The following is an 18947-nucleotide window of genomic DNA, read 5'->3' as shown; positions in this document are numbered from 1 at the left end:
CTGTGTCTGTGTCTGTGTCTGTGTCTGTGTCTGTGTCTGTGTCTGTGTCTGTGTCTGTGTCTGTGTCTGTGCCTGTGCCTGTGCCTCTCTCTCTCTCTCTCTCTCTCGCTCAGCATGTTATGTGCCCCAACCTTCCCAAAAAGAATGACTCTGACTTCTAAAGCTAAGAGTAAAAATCAATTATTTATGTCCACTATTTTTATCCTACATACATCTAACACAGTTACTCCTCTTGAGAAACCAAAGTCATCATAGTATTGATTGTAATACTATATGTTCATATATAATCAATACATAGTACTGGTTGCAGTACTATTTGAAACTTTACTTCAATTTTTTTGATGAAACCATCATGTCATTATTCTGACATCTATCTATAAAGCCATATATGTCTAAAAAGACACTTTCCATTAGAAAAAGAGTAGAGCTGTACCCAAGGACACTTGCTACTCTTAGAGATCACTAGGGTTGGTTTCCAGCATTCACAACTATCTGTAACCCCAGTTCCAGGGCATCCACCATTCTCTTTGGTCTCCACAGGCACCAGGCACACAGCGGGCGTGCATGCATACATGAAAGCAAACACTCATCCTAACATAAAATAAAAAGTGAATATTCTTTAAAAGTCTACGCATCCAATTTGTAGTTCTTGCAAATTTTAAAGTAGAAGACCAATTAATGTTCTGTAAATCATAGAACATTTGCAAGAGAGGAGTCTTCAGAGAAAGCCACAGATGCTGGCAGTGATTGACACAGCGAAATGAAGCCATACCATGGGTCTGTTGGAGGCTACATGCAGAACTTGATGTCAAGGGAAGTTCTATGGACAGGCAAACCATACGCTTGGATTCCTTTGGTCTGGCCTGGGATAAGCCATGTTGAATTTATTGGAGACATTGCACCTATGCATCCTAAGTAATCGCTCTTGTTAGGAATTTTATTAGTTAGAATTTGCTACTTTAGTATATGTTAGAGTTATATGTTATTCAATGCAGTACAGCCCAAATGATATAGAATATTTGGGGAATAACACTGATTTGAGGATAAGAAACTTTGACTCACTACATGTGCATGTGTGTGTGTATGTGTTTGTGATAGGTGTGGATGATATATACATATAGGTATGTGTGTATGACATATGCACATGTGAAAGACGGTTTTAGTTTCTTGGCAATGACTACAAATAATGTATAGAAAAGGAAGTGCCCCGTAGGGAAGATTTGCTTGATACATGAGAGAAAAATATAGATCCATACATTTCGATAAGAGGATGCTATACACTCAATTTTAGTATAAATTCTGCTACTGGGAAAGTGAGAGTCTCTAAAATCTATAGCCCATAGTAATCTTGTCATTTATAAATGCTAGCATTTTTTTCTCATATTGAGAGATTCTTTTTCAGAAAGTAATCAATAGAACTGACCAGTTTATTTACTATTCTAGTGGGAAACAAGAATAAAACCAGGTATTAGGCAGATCAGTTCCTATTAATTTTATTAGCACACTTTCAGGTTTTAACCATTTCCTAGGGTGCGTTCTGTGCCACATACTTCTAGGATACTATTTAAAATAATCCCCAAATTTATGTATCTGTGCATAAAAAGATATTAATAGGGCCCAGAAATCATTCTATGCTTTGAAGCTAGGAATAGCACCCAAATGAATATAGTTTTCTGCAAGAATATACAAGAAATGAAGAATTCTATACCCTTATTCAGTCACAAGTACCAAATGGCTCTGGTCTGTTTGTTTGTTTATTTATTTATTTAGTGAAATATACTAGGACACCAGAACACTGCTCATTATTGTCTGTTCCTGCTGACAGTCCTGATGTTCAATCTGGTAAAATCCTCACAGCTACTGTTCATTTGTTTCTGGGCTCAATGTTTTGTTATTAGATGCTAATAGGTTCTGTGTCTATAGGAGAGGAAGCAAAGAGGCAATTAACATAAAAACAGTATACTCCAAGAAAACCTGAGTTCTGTTTGACACTTTCCCCCTGTTAATGTTGTCAAGGTAAGAGTAGCATCAAGTGCAGGCACCCAGCCTTTCACTCCTACTCCAGAAAAGCTCAGAAATAGGAGTGATAGCCTCATTTGTTAACTAATTCTTCTATGGTGATGTCTCTAGACTGCAGCCTTCAGGTTTCTTCCACTGTACTAGCTCCATATAGGTCCAGCATGTGAATGCTAGGAGAATTCGGTCCTTGTGAGTTTCGAAGAATTAAAATTAACCTCCTAAACGAGTGTCAATAATTAATATAGTGTTAAAAGCTTGAATTATTTATAATTACATATCATAGTATAATAACCATTTGGCAATATTATATGAAATTTCAAAAATAGTTTGAACCTGCAACTTCCTTGTCCCACCATACGCTCAGAATATATGAACAAGATGAGTGTAGAATGACCATATTGTCACTTCTCACTTCTTCACATTTATGGCATGGTTGCCAATGCCCACAAGTTCATTCAGGTTAAAATTCAGTGCTACTTCTTTATTAAGTTTGTAAAGTTATTTGTTTAAAACCCTGTTTTTTTTTTACCTATCAACTTAAATATATCAAACCTAAATCTCATAATTATTATAATATGTAAAAGAAAATAATTTCTTAGGGTGTAGAATGCCATGCCCATATTCTCATCACTGAGGATACCATGTCAGGGAAATCCTGAGTTCAAGGTCAGCCTACGTTGCAGAACCAGTGAAAGAAGTAGTAGGCATTTTACCCAGTAGGCCTGGAAAAGGATAAATGAGAAAACAGTTAGCCCACTGGAGACCACAGAGATATATTTGAAGCTGGAAGGGTTGGGAAAGTGGCAGCAAACATTTTATTATAGTCTTGAGAAAGTTGAGGGATGTTCAGATTTCTCCATTGTTACCAACACATGCTTTCAGGTGACATGCACTCTTAGATATAAAGCCATAAATACCTTTGATGTTCTTGCAGTCCTTAAAAGCAAAATGCAGTGCTAACTATAGGCCTAGCATGGATATATAACATTCAATATACATGGAATCTCCTTAAAATTTACTCACTTACTATTATTGTGTGATTGACATTGAGGAAGACACATGAGTGCTGCGTCAAACATGTAGAGGTCAGAGGACAGCCTTATGCCTGTGGAGTTGGTTCTTTCCTTCTGCCTCTATGTGGGTCCTGGGAATTGAATCCAGGTCACCAGGCTTGCATAGCAAAACTCTTTATACGTCTAGTTGTCTCTCTGGCCCCATTCCTATTGGCGAACCAATATTGATGTAATCTATATTTGTCACATCCTGAAATTATACTTTTTATATCAAGTTTTACTCCCTATTGTAAATTGTATGGGTTTTTGACAAGTATGTGTTGATCTGTGCTCACCATTAGGCTATAAGACAGACGGTTTTACTGCTTTGAGAATCTCCAGTGACTGACTTGTGTATTCGACCAGTAATTATTACCAACTGGCCTTTTCAAGATCTTTCTTGTTGTTGGGAACCATGTGGTTGGGATCATGCAATGTGTTCTATTTCCATATGGAGTTTGTGCACACATTTCATTGGGCTATCTCATTGTCTGAATGTTAATTTGTTTAGTGATTCACACACTGAAGGACGTCTTCATTGACTCAATATTGTGACAATGATAATACAACCGCCATAGAATAGCTTTGCAGATGGGAATTTAGGTTTGCAGCTTACTTGTCAAAAAAACCAAAAAAACAAAACAACAACAAAAAGCCCAAGAAGTATAATTTCATGCTGTACTGTAAGAAGATATTGAGTCCTACGAACCAAACTCACTTTGCGGTGTTTTCCTCAAACTGCATTTCTTTCGAGAGTGAAGCGAACTTCCTATTGATCCGCCTCCTCTCCAGCATCTTGTGTTCTCTGTGTTGTGTATGTCGGTCCTTTAATAGATATATTGGAAGAGTCTCCTTTGGAAATACTTGGTGAGATAATATTTTGAAAATATTTGCATTTACTTATTTTTATAACCTCCAATGAGATATATGCTTAGATCTTTTGCTCACCATTACTTGAATTTTTTGTTTGATTATGACTGTGTTTTAAGAATTATTTGGGGGCTATAGATATGGCTCAAAGGATATGAGCAATGGCTGCTCTTCGAGAGGACCAGGGCTTCAATCTCAGTACCTATCAGACAGAGAACAAGCAACTTTGACTTCAGTTCCAGGGTATCTTTGCATTTTTGTTGCCTCTGTGATCAGCTGCATGGATATGATGACTGTACACTTACACATAAAACACCCATATACATAAAACACATAAAACACTTATAGACCTAGGATACTAGTCTTGACTAATACATGATCCTTGGAAACATCTTTTGATATGTTTTTATTTTTTTTAGTTTTCTCAACAGTCCATATGGCAACAGAGAATAGTTTATCCATTTATTGATTATGCGTTCCATGTTAAGACAGTGGGAGAAGAGTGTATTTACACCAATCAACAATAGTTGAAATAACGTGCAACAGTGTTCTCCCCTGTATATTGAAAGATTTTTTTTGTAGGGAATTGATAACTTTCCTTATAAGAAAGACATCACCACATGGTACAGATGATACTGTTTCTGAGCATGCTTAGTTTGTGTATATCACGTGTTTAAAAATAATAAACAATATGTTGACAGGGAGATGTAATGGATAAAAGTCATTTGATATGCATTCCTGGTGACCCAAATTTGATCGTCCCATATCTATGAAAATCCAGATGTGGTAACAGTGACATAAATATCTAATATTGGCTCTCCTGGTGTGAGATGTGAAAGAGAGACATAGGAGATTCAGTCAAAAGTTGCCAGGAAGCCAGCTTGGTGGACACAACATAGCAGAAAAATGCAAGATAGATCTTGCCTCACAAAGGTAGAAGAGAGAAATAACTCTCAAAACTTCCTCTGCGCGCGCGCGCGTGCACACACACACACACACACACATGCACACATGCACACACAGGACACACACATGCACACACTCACAAATAGATAAATGGACAGCCAAGAGGTACCTTCATGGAGATATTATTATTATAACTATCAAATTATTCATGTAACCTAATGGTGATTCATACACTCCACAATTTTGCTATGTTTCCTAAAAGGTTCCCTAAAAGTACGTAGGCAGCTTACGTGGTTAATGTTTATTTAAGGGATAAGACCTTTTGCCAAATGGGAATAAAACTTGTTTCTAAATTTGCCCATCTAGCATCTAACAGTTTGATTATTTCAGGTAGAAATAATCACAAATCAAAATTTTACCTGAATGTGTTAGTGTGCAACTTTAGAAGCTGGGGTAAGGGCTCCTGAGTCTGAGATTAGTCTGAGCTACACTGGCCATGTTTAAAATTAAACTCGTTATGAAAAGTAATCCTATAAAATAATAATCAACTCATCCCTGTTGTCAAATTGTCAGCATTTCACAATTGGACTAGAACTGAAACCTTTTATTTTATCTTTGTATCATTAAAGACTTAGACAAGGGAGTAAATAATAGAAAGAATTGGCTATAAATAAAACATGAACCATTTTTACACCACTTGACATCTAGCTTTAATTGTAAACTTGGCACAGCTTAGATCAGATGAGAGTAAAGGCTGGACTGAGGAACTGCTTAGATCACTGTGGGCATGTCTGGGGGGGGGGGCTGGCCAGATTGTTGATTGATGTAAAAGGGCCCATACCACTGTGGGCGGCACCGTTGCCTAGGCAGGGGTTTCTGGGCTGAAGGAAGCTAGCTGACTATGAGTCCAGGAGACAGCCGGCTGTGTTCTGCGGTGTTTTCTACTTCCGTTCTTGGTTTACTTCCTGCTTGAGTTCCTTCAATGACCATGACTTGGATGTGTAAAATGAACACTTTTCTTCCCCATAATACTTTTGGCAAGCTTGTTCTATCACAGCAACAGGAAGGAATCTAGAGACCAGAAGATCCGTGTGTATACCCACGTTGTTCTTAAAGTCATACTTGCGTAAGACTTTGAGAGCCATTGATCATTGTGATTAAAGTTTTGCTGAACCGAACCCGTGGCTATCAGTAAACAGAAACAAACCACAGTTACCTTACGTACAGCTGCATTCATTTGCTTTTGTGTCTCGTCTCATGACCTTTTCTGTGTGCGAGAAAAGGAAAAGCTTGCTGTGTTCCGGTTATTGTTTCTGGAATCTTTGTCTTTCTGATGAGTTTTGAATGAACAGATGTAAATCCAGGAATCTGAAGATCAGCATCATTTACTCATAATTAAACTCAGCCTTGCTTTCTAAACTCAAGTTAACCAAGTAAGCTGAGGTCATCTTAGTTCTGCCCATTTATAATGTCATTTTATTTTGCTTTTTAAGACAAAGACAAAAAGGCATCAGTACCAGTACCTGTTCATTGTGTTCCTGACCTTCCTTTATAGATTTTTTTTTTTTTTTGGTCACAGATCCAGGTATCAGGTGGGGGCGCTGTTGGTGTTATTTTTCTTTCTCAGTGGATGGTTTACAGCTCAAGTTCCTTTCCCCTCAGGCCTTGTCATTAATACAATCAAAGTCCAGACTGAGTCATTAGAAAAAAAATACCTCTCAGCACAGTCTGATATTTGCAAATAAAATATGCTTACAGTTTCAATCTATTGTATGGACTGTTGATTTATAAGATTGCATTTTGGAGGCCAAGTAATGACAAACTAACTTATTTTCATTGTATATTTTTTTCCCTCTATATTCCTTGAAGCAGTGGAGTTGACCTTTAAGTTCTGGCTTTTATTAGAGAAAACTAAATAAGTAAGAAAAAATAATATGGACATTTCTGTAAATGTCTTTTGAAATCTCATTGCACTGGCTCACTTCGGAGATGGAAGGTAGGGTTAGCCTAAGAAAGTGGCAGGGGATGAAGTACTTCTCCATGACAGATATTTCCCTTTAGCCCTGTGTCTGGCTTATTTCTAGTATTCCAGGGTGGCTGTAACCAATCGGTAGGAATTGCCAGTCATTCACTGATTCCCTCCTCTGAAAATAATGCACTGGTTGGGGCTGGAGAAATGGCTCAGCAGTTAAGAACACTGACTGCTTTTTCAGAGATCCTGAGTTCAAATCCCAGCTACCACCTGCAAGCTTGCAACCTTCTTTTCTTTTCTTTTTTTTTTTTTGTTCTGACTCCAATGAATGAATTTAATATGTTCATTCTTTTCTTTAAATTGGATTTTTATTCATTTACATTTCAAACGTTATCCCCTTTACAGGTTTCCCCATCCATATAACCCCTAACCAATCCCCCTACCCCCTTCTTGTATGAGAATGTCCCCCCACCCAACCACCCACCCATTCCCATTTCCCCTCCCTCACATTCCCCTACAGTGGGGGATCCAGCCTTGGCAGGACTAAGGACTTCTCCTCCCACTGGTGCCTAACAAGGCCACCCTCTGCTACATATGCAGCTGAAGCCATGGGACTGTCCATGTGAACTATCTGGGTACTGGTTTAGTCCCTGGGAACTCTGGTTGGTTGGAATCATTGAAAGCCCCTTCAGCTCTTTTATTCCTTTCTCTAACACCTCCAATGGGGACCCCGTTCTCAGTTCAATGATTGAATGTTAGCATTCACCTCTGTATTGGTCATCCTCTGGCAGAGCCTCTCGGGAGACAGCTATATCAGTCTCCTGTCAGCATGCACTGCTTAGCATCAGAAATATTATCTGGGTTTGGTGGCTCTGTGTATATGGACTGGATTCCCAGGTGGGGCAGGATCTGAATGGCCATTCCTTCAGTTTCTGATCCAAACTTTGTCTCCATGTCTCCTCCTATGAATACTTTCATTCCCCCTTTTAAGAAGGACTGAAGCATCAACACTTTGGTCATCTGTCTTCTTGAACTTCATGTGGTCTGTGGATTATATCATGGGTAATCTGAGCTTTTGGGCTAATATTCACTTATCAATGAGTATTAATCATGTGTGCTATTTTGTGATTGGGTTACCTCACTCAGGATGATATTTTCTACTTCATTTCATTTGCCCATGAATTTCATGAAGTCATTGTTTTTGATAGCTGAGTAGTACTCCATTGTGTAGATGTACCACATTTTCTGTATCCATTCCTCTGTTGAAGGGCATCTGAGTTCTTTCCAACTTCTGGCTATTATAAATAAGGTTGCTATAAACAGTGGAGCATGTGTCCTTGTTATATATTGGAGCCTCTTTTGGGTCTATGCCCAGGAGTGGTATCGCAGGGTCCTCAGGTAGTGGAATGTCTAATTTTCTGAGGAACCTCCAGACTGATTTCCAGAATGGTTGTACCAGCTTGCAATCCCACCAACAATGGAGGAGTGTTCCTCTTTCTCCACATCCTCGCCAGCATCTGCTGTCACTTGACTTTTTGATCTTAGCCATTCTGATTGGTGTGAGGTGGAATCTCAAGGTTGTTTTGATTTGCATTTCCCTGATAACTAAGGATGTTGAACATTTCTTTAAGTACTTTTCTTCTCTACCATATGATATTCCTGAGCTGAGAATTCTTTGTTTAGCTCTGTACCCCATTTTTAATAGTTTTTTTTTTCTGGAGTCTAACTTCTTGAATTCTTTGTATATCTGGATGTTAGCCCTCTATCATATGTAGGATTGGTAAAGATCTTTTCCCAATCTGTTGGCTGCCATTTTGTCCTAATGACAGTGTCCTTTGCCATACAGAAGCTTTGCAATTTTATGAGGTCCCATTTGTCGATTCTCGATCTTAGAGCATAAGCCATTGGTGTTCTGTTCAGGAAATTTTCTCCAGTGTCCCTATGTTCGAGACTCTTCCCTGCTTTTTCCTCTATTCGTTTGTGTGTATCTGGTTTTATGTGGAAGTCCTTGATCCACTTGGACTTGAGCTTTGTACAGGGTGAAAAGAATGGTTTTATTTGCCTTCTTCTACATGCTGACTTCCAGTTAAACCAGCACCATTTGTTGAAAATGCTATCTTTTTTCCACTGGATGGTTTTAGCGTCTTTGTCAAAGATTAAGTGACCATAGGTGTGTGGGTTCATTTCTGGGTCTTCAATTCTATCCCATTGATCTACCTGTCTGTCTTGGTACCAATACCGTACAATTTTTTAATGCTCTGTAAGACAGCTTGAGGTCTATGATGGTGATTCCCCCAGAAGTTATTTTATTGTTGAGAAATAGTTTTTGCTATCCTGGGCTTTCTGTTATTCCAAAAGAATTTGCAAACTGCTCTTTCTAAATTTGTGGAGAATTGAATTGAAATTTTTATGGGGACTGCACTGGATCTGTAGATTGCTTATGAAAAGATGGCCATTATTACAACATTAATCCTGCCAATTCATGAGCATGGGAGATCTTTCCATCTTATGAGATCTTCAATTTCTTTCTTCAGAGACTTAACGGTCTTGTCATACAGATCTTTCATTTGCTTGGTGAGAGTCACACCGAGGTATTTCATGTTATTTGTGACTATTGTGAAAGGTGTCGTTTCCCTAATTTCTTTCTCGGCCTCTTTATCCTTTTAGTTGAGGAAGGCTACTGATTTGTTTCGGTTAATTTTATACACAGCCACTTTACTACATTTGATTATCAAGTTGAGGAGTTCTCTGGTGGAACTTTTGGGGTCATTTAAATATACTATCATATAATTTTCAAATTGTGATATTTTGACTTCTTCCTTCCCAATTTGGATCCCTTTGACTACCTTTTGTTGTCTGAGTGCTCTGGCTAGAACCTTGAGTACTATATTGTATAAGTAGGGTGAGAGTTGGCAGCCTTGTCTAGTCCCTGATTTTAGAGAAATTACTTCAAGTTTCTCTCCATTTAGTTTGATGTTCGCTACTGATTTGCTGTATATTGCTTTTACTATATTTAGGTATGGGCCTTGAATTCCTGATCTTTCCAAGACTTTTCACATGATGGGATGTTGAATTTTGTCAAATGCTTTCTCAGCATCTAATGAGATGATCATGTAGGGTTTTGTTCTTTGAATTTGTTTATATAGTGGATTACATTGATGGATTTCAGTATATGGAACAATTCCTGCATCCCTGGGCTGAAACCCATTTGATTATGGTGGATGATCATTTTCACAGTTTCTTGGATTTGGTTTGTGAGAATTTTATTGAGTATTTTTGTATCAGTATTCATAAGGGAAATTGATCTTAAGTTCTCTTTCTTTGTTTGGTCTTTGTGTGCTTTAGGTATAAGTGTAATTGTGGCTTCATAGAAGCAATTGGTTAGTGCTCCTTTTGTTTCTATTTTGTGCAATAGTTTGGACATATTTGTATTAGGTCTTCTATGAATGAAGGTCTAATAGAATTCTCCACAAAACCCATCTGGTCCTGGGCTTTTTTTTGGTTGGGAGACTTTTAATAACTGCTTGTATTTCTTTAGGAATTATGGGACTGTTTAGATAGTTAATCTGATCCTGATTTAATATTAGTATCTGGTATCTGTCTAGAAATTTGTCCATTTCATCCAGATTATCCAGTTTTGTTGAATATAGACTTTTGTAGTAGAATCTGATGATTTTTTGAATTTCCTTGGATTCTGTTACTATGTCTCCCTTTCATTTCTGATTTTATTAATTTGGACACACTCTCCGTTCCCTCTGGTTAGTCTGACTAAGGGTTTATCTATCATGTTGATTTTCTGAAATGCCACATAGAAGAAGTAAACATCCAATTCATTGTCCCTGTGTAAGATTTGTCTATTTACTCTGGGCTGAGCTCACTAGGAGGAAATAATTTGTGGCAGGCATGATTTCCTCTTAATTAAAGAGAAATTACAGAGCTTATTAGATAATGAATCTTCTGGAACTGAGCATTGTTCTTCTTGTGTATTAATATACTCTATAGAACTGAGCAAAACTATCAATGCAGTGTAAGCTTGAGAACATGTTGAGAATAGAGATGGAGTACTCGTTGTATGCGTATGTGTTGTACTTTTCAAAGGCTTATCAGTGCACCTGGGAGTGACAGTTTTATAATGCATCCTTTGACAACTTTCAAAAACATAATTACTGTGCCTCCTTCACTTAAACTTTTATTTCATTACCTGAGAGATATGATGGTAATGTTAGCATATGTTTCCCGTTGAAACATAACCATCTCTGGGTTTATTGTGTGTCCTATGATACATTCATAAGTGAATGCTACATATTAGCTTAAAACCTTGGTGGATGTATAGTTTAATGTTTTCAGTGTGTAATATGTGTTAGCAGAGCATATAAAGTCTGCAATGGAGTGACAGGGCTCACTGATAATATTCTATATTTTCATCCTTATTATTCAACCACAACAGGTTTGTCCTGTGCGTTCAGAGACAGGCTGGGTACATTTAACTTACAGCACTAAGGGGAATAGATTCTTATATCTTTATATATATACATGTGTGTGTGTGTGTGTGTGTGTGTGTGTGTGTGTGTGTATTATGTGATTAACTTACATTGGCACAGTCAATACCTGTTCACATTCAATACATGTACACAAACACATCCACAAGAAACAAGAAAGAAAGAGGAAGAGAGGTTAATAAGATATTATGATATACTAAGATCTCTTGTTGTAAAAGTATCTTTGTGTATGTTGATAAATAATAGTGAATTTAATTATCTTGAGTGGGGATTCATGTGATAAAGCCTGAAGCTAAATCACTAATGAGTTATGAAACTCTTTTAATTCTTAAAAAAATCATGTGTATGGTGATGAATGACTGTTATCCCAGCACTTGGGAAGCTGAGACAAAAGAGAATTTAGGGCCACCCAGGACTCTAGAGTGAGAATCTATTTCAAAAGCAAAAGTGCAGCAGTAACAACAACAACAAAACCCCAACAAGAAACAAAAAGACTTTATTGTTTATATTTGTTGATATTACACACATTAGATTATTACCTTACTTTTATTGGAGAATACTAAGAATTTTATAAAGTTGTTGGATCATGAGAATTAATTCCCTACAGCCTTGACCCTCTAACCCTGCCAAGGATGAGTGAGGAGAAGGAGGTCTGAAGCTCTGTTTCAGAGGCAGCAACTGTCTCTGTCTGTGGGATTTGTATGCATCAAGTCAATCAGTGTGTGTGTGTGTGTGTGTGTGTGTGTGTGTGTGTGTGCATGTGTGCATGTGTGTGTGCGCGTGCATGTGTGTGTGTGTGTGTGTTCAGAGTCTTGAGAAATCGTTGCTTTATAACAAAGATTTTAGTTTGGGGAATTGTGGAGCTGGCACAGTGATTCAGAATGCTCGCTTTACTGTCAGAGTTCCTTGCATCTAGTGGCTTACCCCAGTCTCCAACTCCAGAGGACCAATGCCCTTTTCTGCCTCTGCAGGCAGATAAATGCACATGCACATACTCAGCCACCCTCTTACCTATGAATCATATTTTTTAAAATATTGTAGTTTCCACATTTTATTACCTGCTGGCTAAGCAAAACTCCATCTCTTTATTCTTCCATATACTTATCAACTTAGTAGTTTTAAATCTGTGCTCTTATGCAGTTTTGCTTTTACTCAGAACTAAACATTCTATAATTATGTATTTTATTCTAATGTAAAAATGCCTTTGATTTGCACTTGCCCCTCAGTTATAAAACATACTCTATTGGAACGGGCACCTAAAGCAGCACATAATCAGTACAGTTTTCTGTCTTTTATCCCCCTTGGTGGTTTGAAATAATTTTACTGTGCAGCCCTTAACTCTCCATGTACTGCTAGCTGGTCTTGAACTCCCACACTTTGTGGCTGAGCCTCCCAAGTGCTGATATTGGAGGTGGTGCATTTTCCTAAGCAAGATCTGTCTCTGTCTCTTTCTTCATTTCTCTCTCTCTCTGAGAGAGAGAGAGAGAGAGAGAGAGAGAGAGAGAGAGAGAGAGAGAGCACATCCATGTATGAGCATGAACAGACCAGGCCAGAAAGTGGTGTTAAGTACCTACATTTATCATTGACCACATTAGTTTTTCAGACAGAGGCTCTCTCTGAGCTTGGAGCTCACTGATTTGTTTGCTAGATTGACTTCCTGTAAATGCCCTGGGTTCTACCTGTCTCTATCTCCAAACGTAGGCCTTGTGCTTACATATATAGCTGTAGTGTCCAGATAGTTAGTAGGTCTTGGTGAGCAAACTCAGATCTTCCTGAGTATACAGCAGGAGCCATTTCCCCATACCCAATAAGTGTTATATTTTATAGATATTACTATTACTAAGTAAAGAAATAAAATAAAAATGCAGATGACTTTATAATTCATTCTCAGTCTCCCCACCCAGCACATGGTGTTTCCGAAGTAAAAAGTTAATATCATTTCACTGTTACATCTGTGTAATCAAAACACATGCAGACAAGTAACTTGGTTTATTTCCTTACAGAAAGCCACATCCTGGAAGATGTCAACAGATGCATTATAGCCTTGAGGGATCAGGATGCTGACAATTTAGACCGAGCTGCAGGTGCCATCAGAGGACGGGCTGCAAGAGTAGCTCACATCGTCGCGGGTGAAATGGACAGTTATGAACCTGGTGCTTACACCGAAGGCGTGATGAGAAATGTCAACCTCCTTACAAGCATTGGTGAGTCTCTGTCCACAGTGACAGTTACCCTGCTCCTCGGGTCTGAATCAGCATAGCAACCAAAGATCCACACGTAGGAAAACGAGGGCTCTCAAGCTGTGTCACTTGACTGCACACTGGCCACTAGCATATCACCATAGCATCCAGGTGGTGTTTGGTATCCTGTTTATGCGATGCGAAACTTATCCCAGTGAAATAAATATATTCATTGAGGAAAAAGACCCAGGTCTTTTCAAATACATGCAGTACTCCCAGGCCTTAGCCACTTGTGAGTGGTTTATTAATGTTGGAGATGTTTGGAGCTATAATTAGGCCAGCATGGGGTTAAGCATGCGATAGTCTGCAGCCTTTCATTTGGCTATATTACTGGTACCCCTGGGTTTCTTATTATTTAACCATAACGGGTTTTACCCATGTATGCACAGACATGCTGGCTACTCTTAACTTGCAATTCTATAGAAAATAGCATTCCTATTCTTGCCCATATTTTTCTCTCATTGTTTAAGAAATATATAATACAGGGCTGTTTTGGTTGCGGCACTCAAGTTACTGTTTTATAAAATTAGGCAGAGAATGCTTCGAGTCTCTCAATATAATGATATTTTCTTTTCAAATACTATTGTTAACATGTCTCCAAGGGGCTCATGGAAATGTCAGGATTCCTGAGCAAAGATGACAATCAACAACATTTTATAAAACATCATGGCGGAAACTCCATCCTGTGAACCCCTTTGTCAAGGTGAAACTCCTCTGAACTTGGAAAGCCTCTCATCTGTTGCCTCTTGGTAAAGTGTGAGGTTGTATCTAGGATCCCTGCAGTATCTATATTCCACTTTCAAATCATCATCCCTTATAGAATATGGAGGGCATGTTACTTATGAAAAAATCATATTGCTTTGAAAGGGAGGAATGCACAACACTTTTTAACTCTGTCACTTAAGTCTATGGGCTCGGATGCTTGCTCATATGCCATATGCAAGTCTGCCCTCTGAGTACAGAGGAGGGCATCGGATCCCCTGGAACTGGTATTACAGATGGTATGGTCCACTATGTGGGTGCGAAGAAGTGAACCCAGACAGGTCCTCTGCAAGAGTAGTTAGTGCCCTAACTGCTGAGCCGTCTCTCTAACCCTGATGGGTGATATTTAAAACAAACAAACAAACAAACAAACAAACAAACAAAAATAATGGCAATGGAACATTTAGTATCATTTTACATTTTGAAGCTCTTTCTTGAGATTATTTAAGGGAGACCCACCAACTTTCTTATCATGTCCTAAAGGCATATTCCTAAAATAATTGAAATGTTCTGAGGAGAGGTGGTAATGGCACATCTATTGCTCTTGATATTAGACTGATATTTCCACACCCGCTCCTCAAAGTTATTAATGTAATAAATCAAGCATATAGTACAGTGGTACATTATTGCAAACTCAGCACTCAGACTAGATGGGCATGGATCCTGAGACAGAGTGTTACAGTAGATTCAAGACCAACCTGTGCAGCAGTCTGAGGCCCTCTCTCAAAACCAATGAAAACAACCGAGAACATATGACTCATGCCTTTCCCTGTATGAAACTATGCATACGTGCTTTGGAAGCTGATTGTGTTATAGCCATCTAATGTCTCTTTCCTACACCAGATTGAAGTGATCCTTCACTTATTCAAATCAAGAACTTGTTATCCAGTTTTTTAATGGAATCAGAGTTTATTCTGGAGGCATTTTGAGTAACCATAGCCTTAGGAACACAGATTTATCTTGTCCTAAATCCCATGGTTTAACATGGTTGCAGTTTCATGATTTTTTTCTCTCCATCTTTATTAAATTGGGTACTTCTTATTTACATTTCAAATGTTATTCCCTTTCCTGGTTTCCAGGCCAACATCCCCCTAACCCCTCCTGCTCCCCTTCTTTGTGGGTGTTCCCCTCCCCATTCTCCTCCCCATTACTGCCCTCACCCCAACAATCCTGTTCACTGGGGGTCCAGCCTTGGCAGGGCCAAGGGTTTCCCCTTCCACTGGTGCTCTTACTAGGCTATTCATTGCCACCTATGAGGTCAGAGTCCAGGGTCAGTCCATGGGTAGTGGCTTAGTCCCTGGAAGCTCTGGTTGGTTGGCATTGTTGTTCATATGGGGTCTCAAGCCCCTTCAGATCTTTCAGTTCTTTCTCTGATTCCTTCAACGGGGGTCCCGTTCTCAGTTCAGTGGTTTGTTGCTGGCATTCACCTATGTATTTCCCATATTCTGGCTGTGTCTTTCAGGAGAGATAATGTTTTATTGTACAAAGAAAATCATAACCAAGATAAGTTTTGAATACATTGGTGGGCACATCAGAAAAAAATGTCAGTTACAGAAAGATGGAGGGAGATTTTTTTACTATTATTATTATTCTATAGGCCCAGTATGCTATCTGATAGCATTCTTAGCTTTGAGTAGGTGGGAACTAGGATCTGCTAAGTTAATGGGTTCTATTCTCCACTTTCTGAAAATGACATTTTAAATATAAAAGAAAAATCTATGTGGCTTTTGTTTTATCCGAATGGAAATTTCCGTTGGGGTGCAATAGCCAGTGTCGACCAGAACTGCCTTACCTTGCTTGTGTCTCAGTTTAGGAAATGCATTAGGGAAGTCTCCCCCGCAGGCTCTATGCCATAACAACTATGTGAGGTGCCAAGGCCGCAGTTTTGTACTCCATAGGCAGAGACTACATCTGCCAGATACTCAAGGAGAAATGGGAGTTAATTCCTACAGTGTTTAGAACTGTTGGCAGTCACTCTACATCAGAAGAAGTGAGGCAAAATTGTTCAGAGGTAGGAATACATTCTCATTAATCCATCTGTGATTACTAGTGGTTGTCCTGAAAAGCTAGGCACCACAGCGACATCTTCACTCCAAAGAGCACACAAACCCCAAGCCTTTTCCTCTGTTTAGTTTTAAGATAACATTCATTATGATAGCCCATTAAAATTATTTCTTACATCCCAAATAAGAGACATAGAGAATATTTCTGTGCTCTTCTGCACAAAGTGAATCTTGTTATTAAATAAAAGCATATTTTGAGACTCCTAATTAATCATTTTGGTCTTTTCTTCAGACAAGCTTTGGGTGTATCCTTGAAGTATGCCTCTGTTTTCCTCTTTGAAAAAATAAGTCCAATTTGAACTTTTTTTCCCAAGTAGCTTTCCTTGAGATTTATCAAAAGCAGGCCTCACAAAAGGGAATTCGGTGCAATAAATTAAATGGAAAACATAATTAGATCAGTTTGATCTTAACCAAAGCTGAAGACAGTGTGTTTTCTCTCTCCCATGGAGAGATTGTCTATGAAAAAAATAGTACTTCCAACTCCTCTGTCTTCCGCCGCTGACTGACATCTTTGTTCACCCCAGGGTCACATCTTGGACTACCATTTAAATAATTATCAAATTACATAATTGGAAATGTTGTGCTTTGTGTTTCAAAGCCTGAGGAACCCACATTTTAGCAAAAGAATACTGATGTGTCCTGTTTTCTCTTTGCTTCATTTCCTTTCAGCTGTTTCTCGAGTCTTAGCCTAGCTTCCTCAACATAACTTAGTGGGTGTCTCCTGTGAATTTTCTTCATTCCTGAGACCCTCCCCAGAACACTATTCTTTAGAAAATGTGCTTTAAGTATCTTTGTGAATAAGGAATCCTAAGCTTTCTCTTCCCAGCCACGAACAGAGTTCTTGGATCATGGTGTCTTTGTTTTTGAATCCGAATCTGGGGCTCATTAGCAGCTTCTCAGGATTCTATGACCTTCCAAGTCAGTGGTTCACATCCTGTCTAATGCCGTGACCCTTTTTTCACATTGTGGTGACCCACAACCACAGAATTATTCTTGTTGCTACTTCATAACTGTTATTTTGCCACTGTTATAGGTTGTAACATAAATATCTGTGTTTTCTGTTGGTCTTAGGCATCCCTTGTGAAAGGGTCATTTAACCTCCAAAAAGATCATGACCCACAGTTTGAGAACTAGAAACACTGTTCTAAGCGTTTTCTTCACATTAGAGCACGAGGTTTCCCTGCTTCAATTCAGAAATTTACATTGCTCCCTACCTGTTAGTGGTTGGTTTTAGTGAAACATCAATGTCTGGAGAGCTAGTTTCTCTTTTCTTTTTTTCAACACAGGCATAGCATTTTAATCATCAAATGAAATCCTTTATACTCCCACAATAATACTCAAACACCAAACTCCTCCAACTCTTGGGAATCCCTTTTGGAAGTGCATTGGATTACTGTGCTGTTGTTTAAGACAGGATCTTTCCATGTAGTCCTGGCTGCACTAGAGACTGCTATGTAGACCAGGCTGGCTTTGAACTCACATTTCCAGTCTCTGTCTTGCAAAAATCTGGGTTTAAAGGTAAGCACTACCACACATCTAGTATGGATTTCTTTTTTAAATAACTGACCTAGAAAACTCCAACATGAGGCTGTTCGTTACTCTGTGAACACCAACTCTACTTCTTTCTTTAGATTATAGAAAGATTTTTTTAGATTACAGAAAGATCCACTACCGGATCGAACTAATAGAGAGTACTTCCTTTTGATTATTGGCCCTATCAAAATCAGGAATCAGCAGGTCAAAAAGCTTCTATTGTTGCAGACCATCCAATCCTACCTACGTTGTCAGGCAGAAAGAGATGAAAACAGAGCAGACACTTAAATGACCCTGAACAAGACGTCCTGATGGCCTCTGCTGTTGAAAACTGGTATTTAGCAGAAATAATACATTCATCTAGTGACTGATGAATTCCAAACTACAGATATAGTCCCCTGGTAGAGTCTGAGCCTGTCATGCACAGATCCCTGCATTCAATCCCAGCACCACGTGAACAAGAAATGGTGGTACCCACCTGTAATCTCAGGTCTTTGGAACTGAAGACTTGAAAGCAATCAGGGTTAGCCTTGTCTACAATGGCATCTAGCCCATGACAATGACACCCCAGAAAAATAAAAATAAAGGAAGACAAGAAGAAAAATGCACACTGTGCCTCACATTCCTTCTTGGAAACCTGGGTGATTATAGTTATACACATCCCTAAAGGAAACCGAGACACTTGAAAGACTATCTGAGGTGACTTGTGAAATTTTCTGTTGTGTTTTCTTCATAACAACTGAACAGTGAATTGGTTAAACCGACTGATGAATTGACAGAATGAATTGTGTTGGTAAGCAGGACTCAGGCTGCTCTCTGTGTGTTGTATCTCCGCTCCAAAACCCTAAGCAGATATACACAAATGCCAGAGGATTTGGTCCAAAGGTCCTGGCTCTCTGCCGCATTTGGAAATTACTACACCACATTCTAGGTATGACTGGAAGAAATTTACTCCGCTCAGAAGACGAAGGCGATAGACTTTTCCCTGCAAAAGCAGCTGGGGCTTACCGGTGTCTTGTCCTTTGCGGGGC

The 18947-nt window shown here is 38.9% G+C and overlaps 1 protein-coding gene across 3 annotated transcripts in view; it reads left to right on the top strand.

Moving 5' to 3' along the window:
• The window catches only part of Ctnna3 (catenin alpha 3), a 1520222-nt gene that overhangs the window by 1116872 nt on the left and 384403 nt on the right, over positions 1-18947 (top strand). For all 3 annotated transcript variants that reach the window (NM_001426985.1, XM_087597777.1, XM_087597778.1), the window contains 1 exon segment: positions 13322-13522. In NM_001426985.1, coding sequence (NP_001413914.1) covers positions 13322-13522 — 201 coding nt within the window.

The sequence above is a fragment of the Rattus norvegicus genome, chromosome 20 (genome assembly GCF_021556685.1).
Source record: "Rattus norvegicus strain SHRSP/BbbUtx chromosome 20, alternate assembly SHRSP_T2T, whole genome shotgun sequence".
Lineage (NCBI taxonomy): Eukaryota > Metazoa > Chordata > Mammalia > Rodentia > Muridae > Rattus > Rattus norvegicus.
Note: the sequence above shows the minus strand (reverse complement) of the source record. Positions and strands in the feature narration are given on the sequence as shown.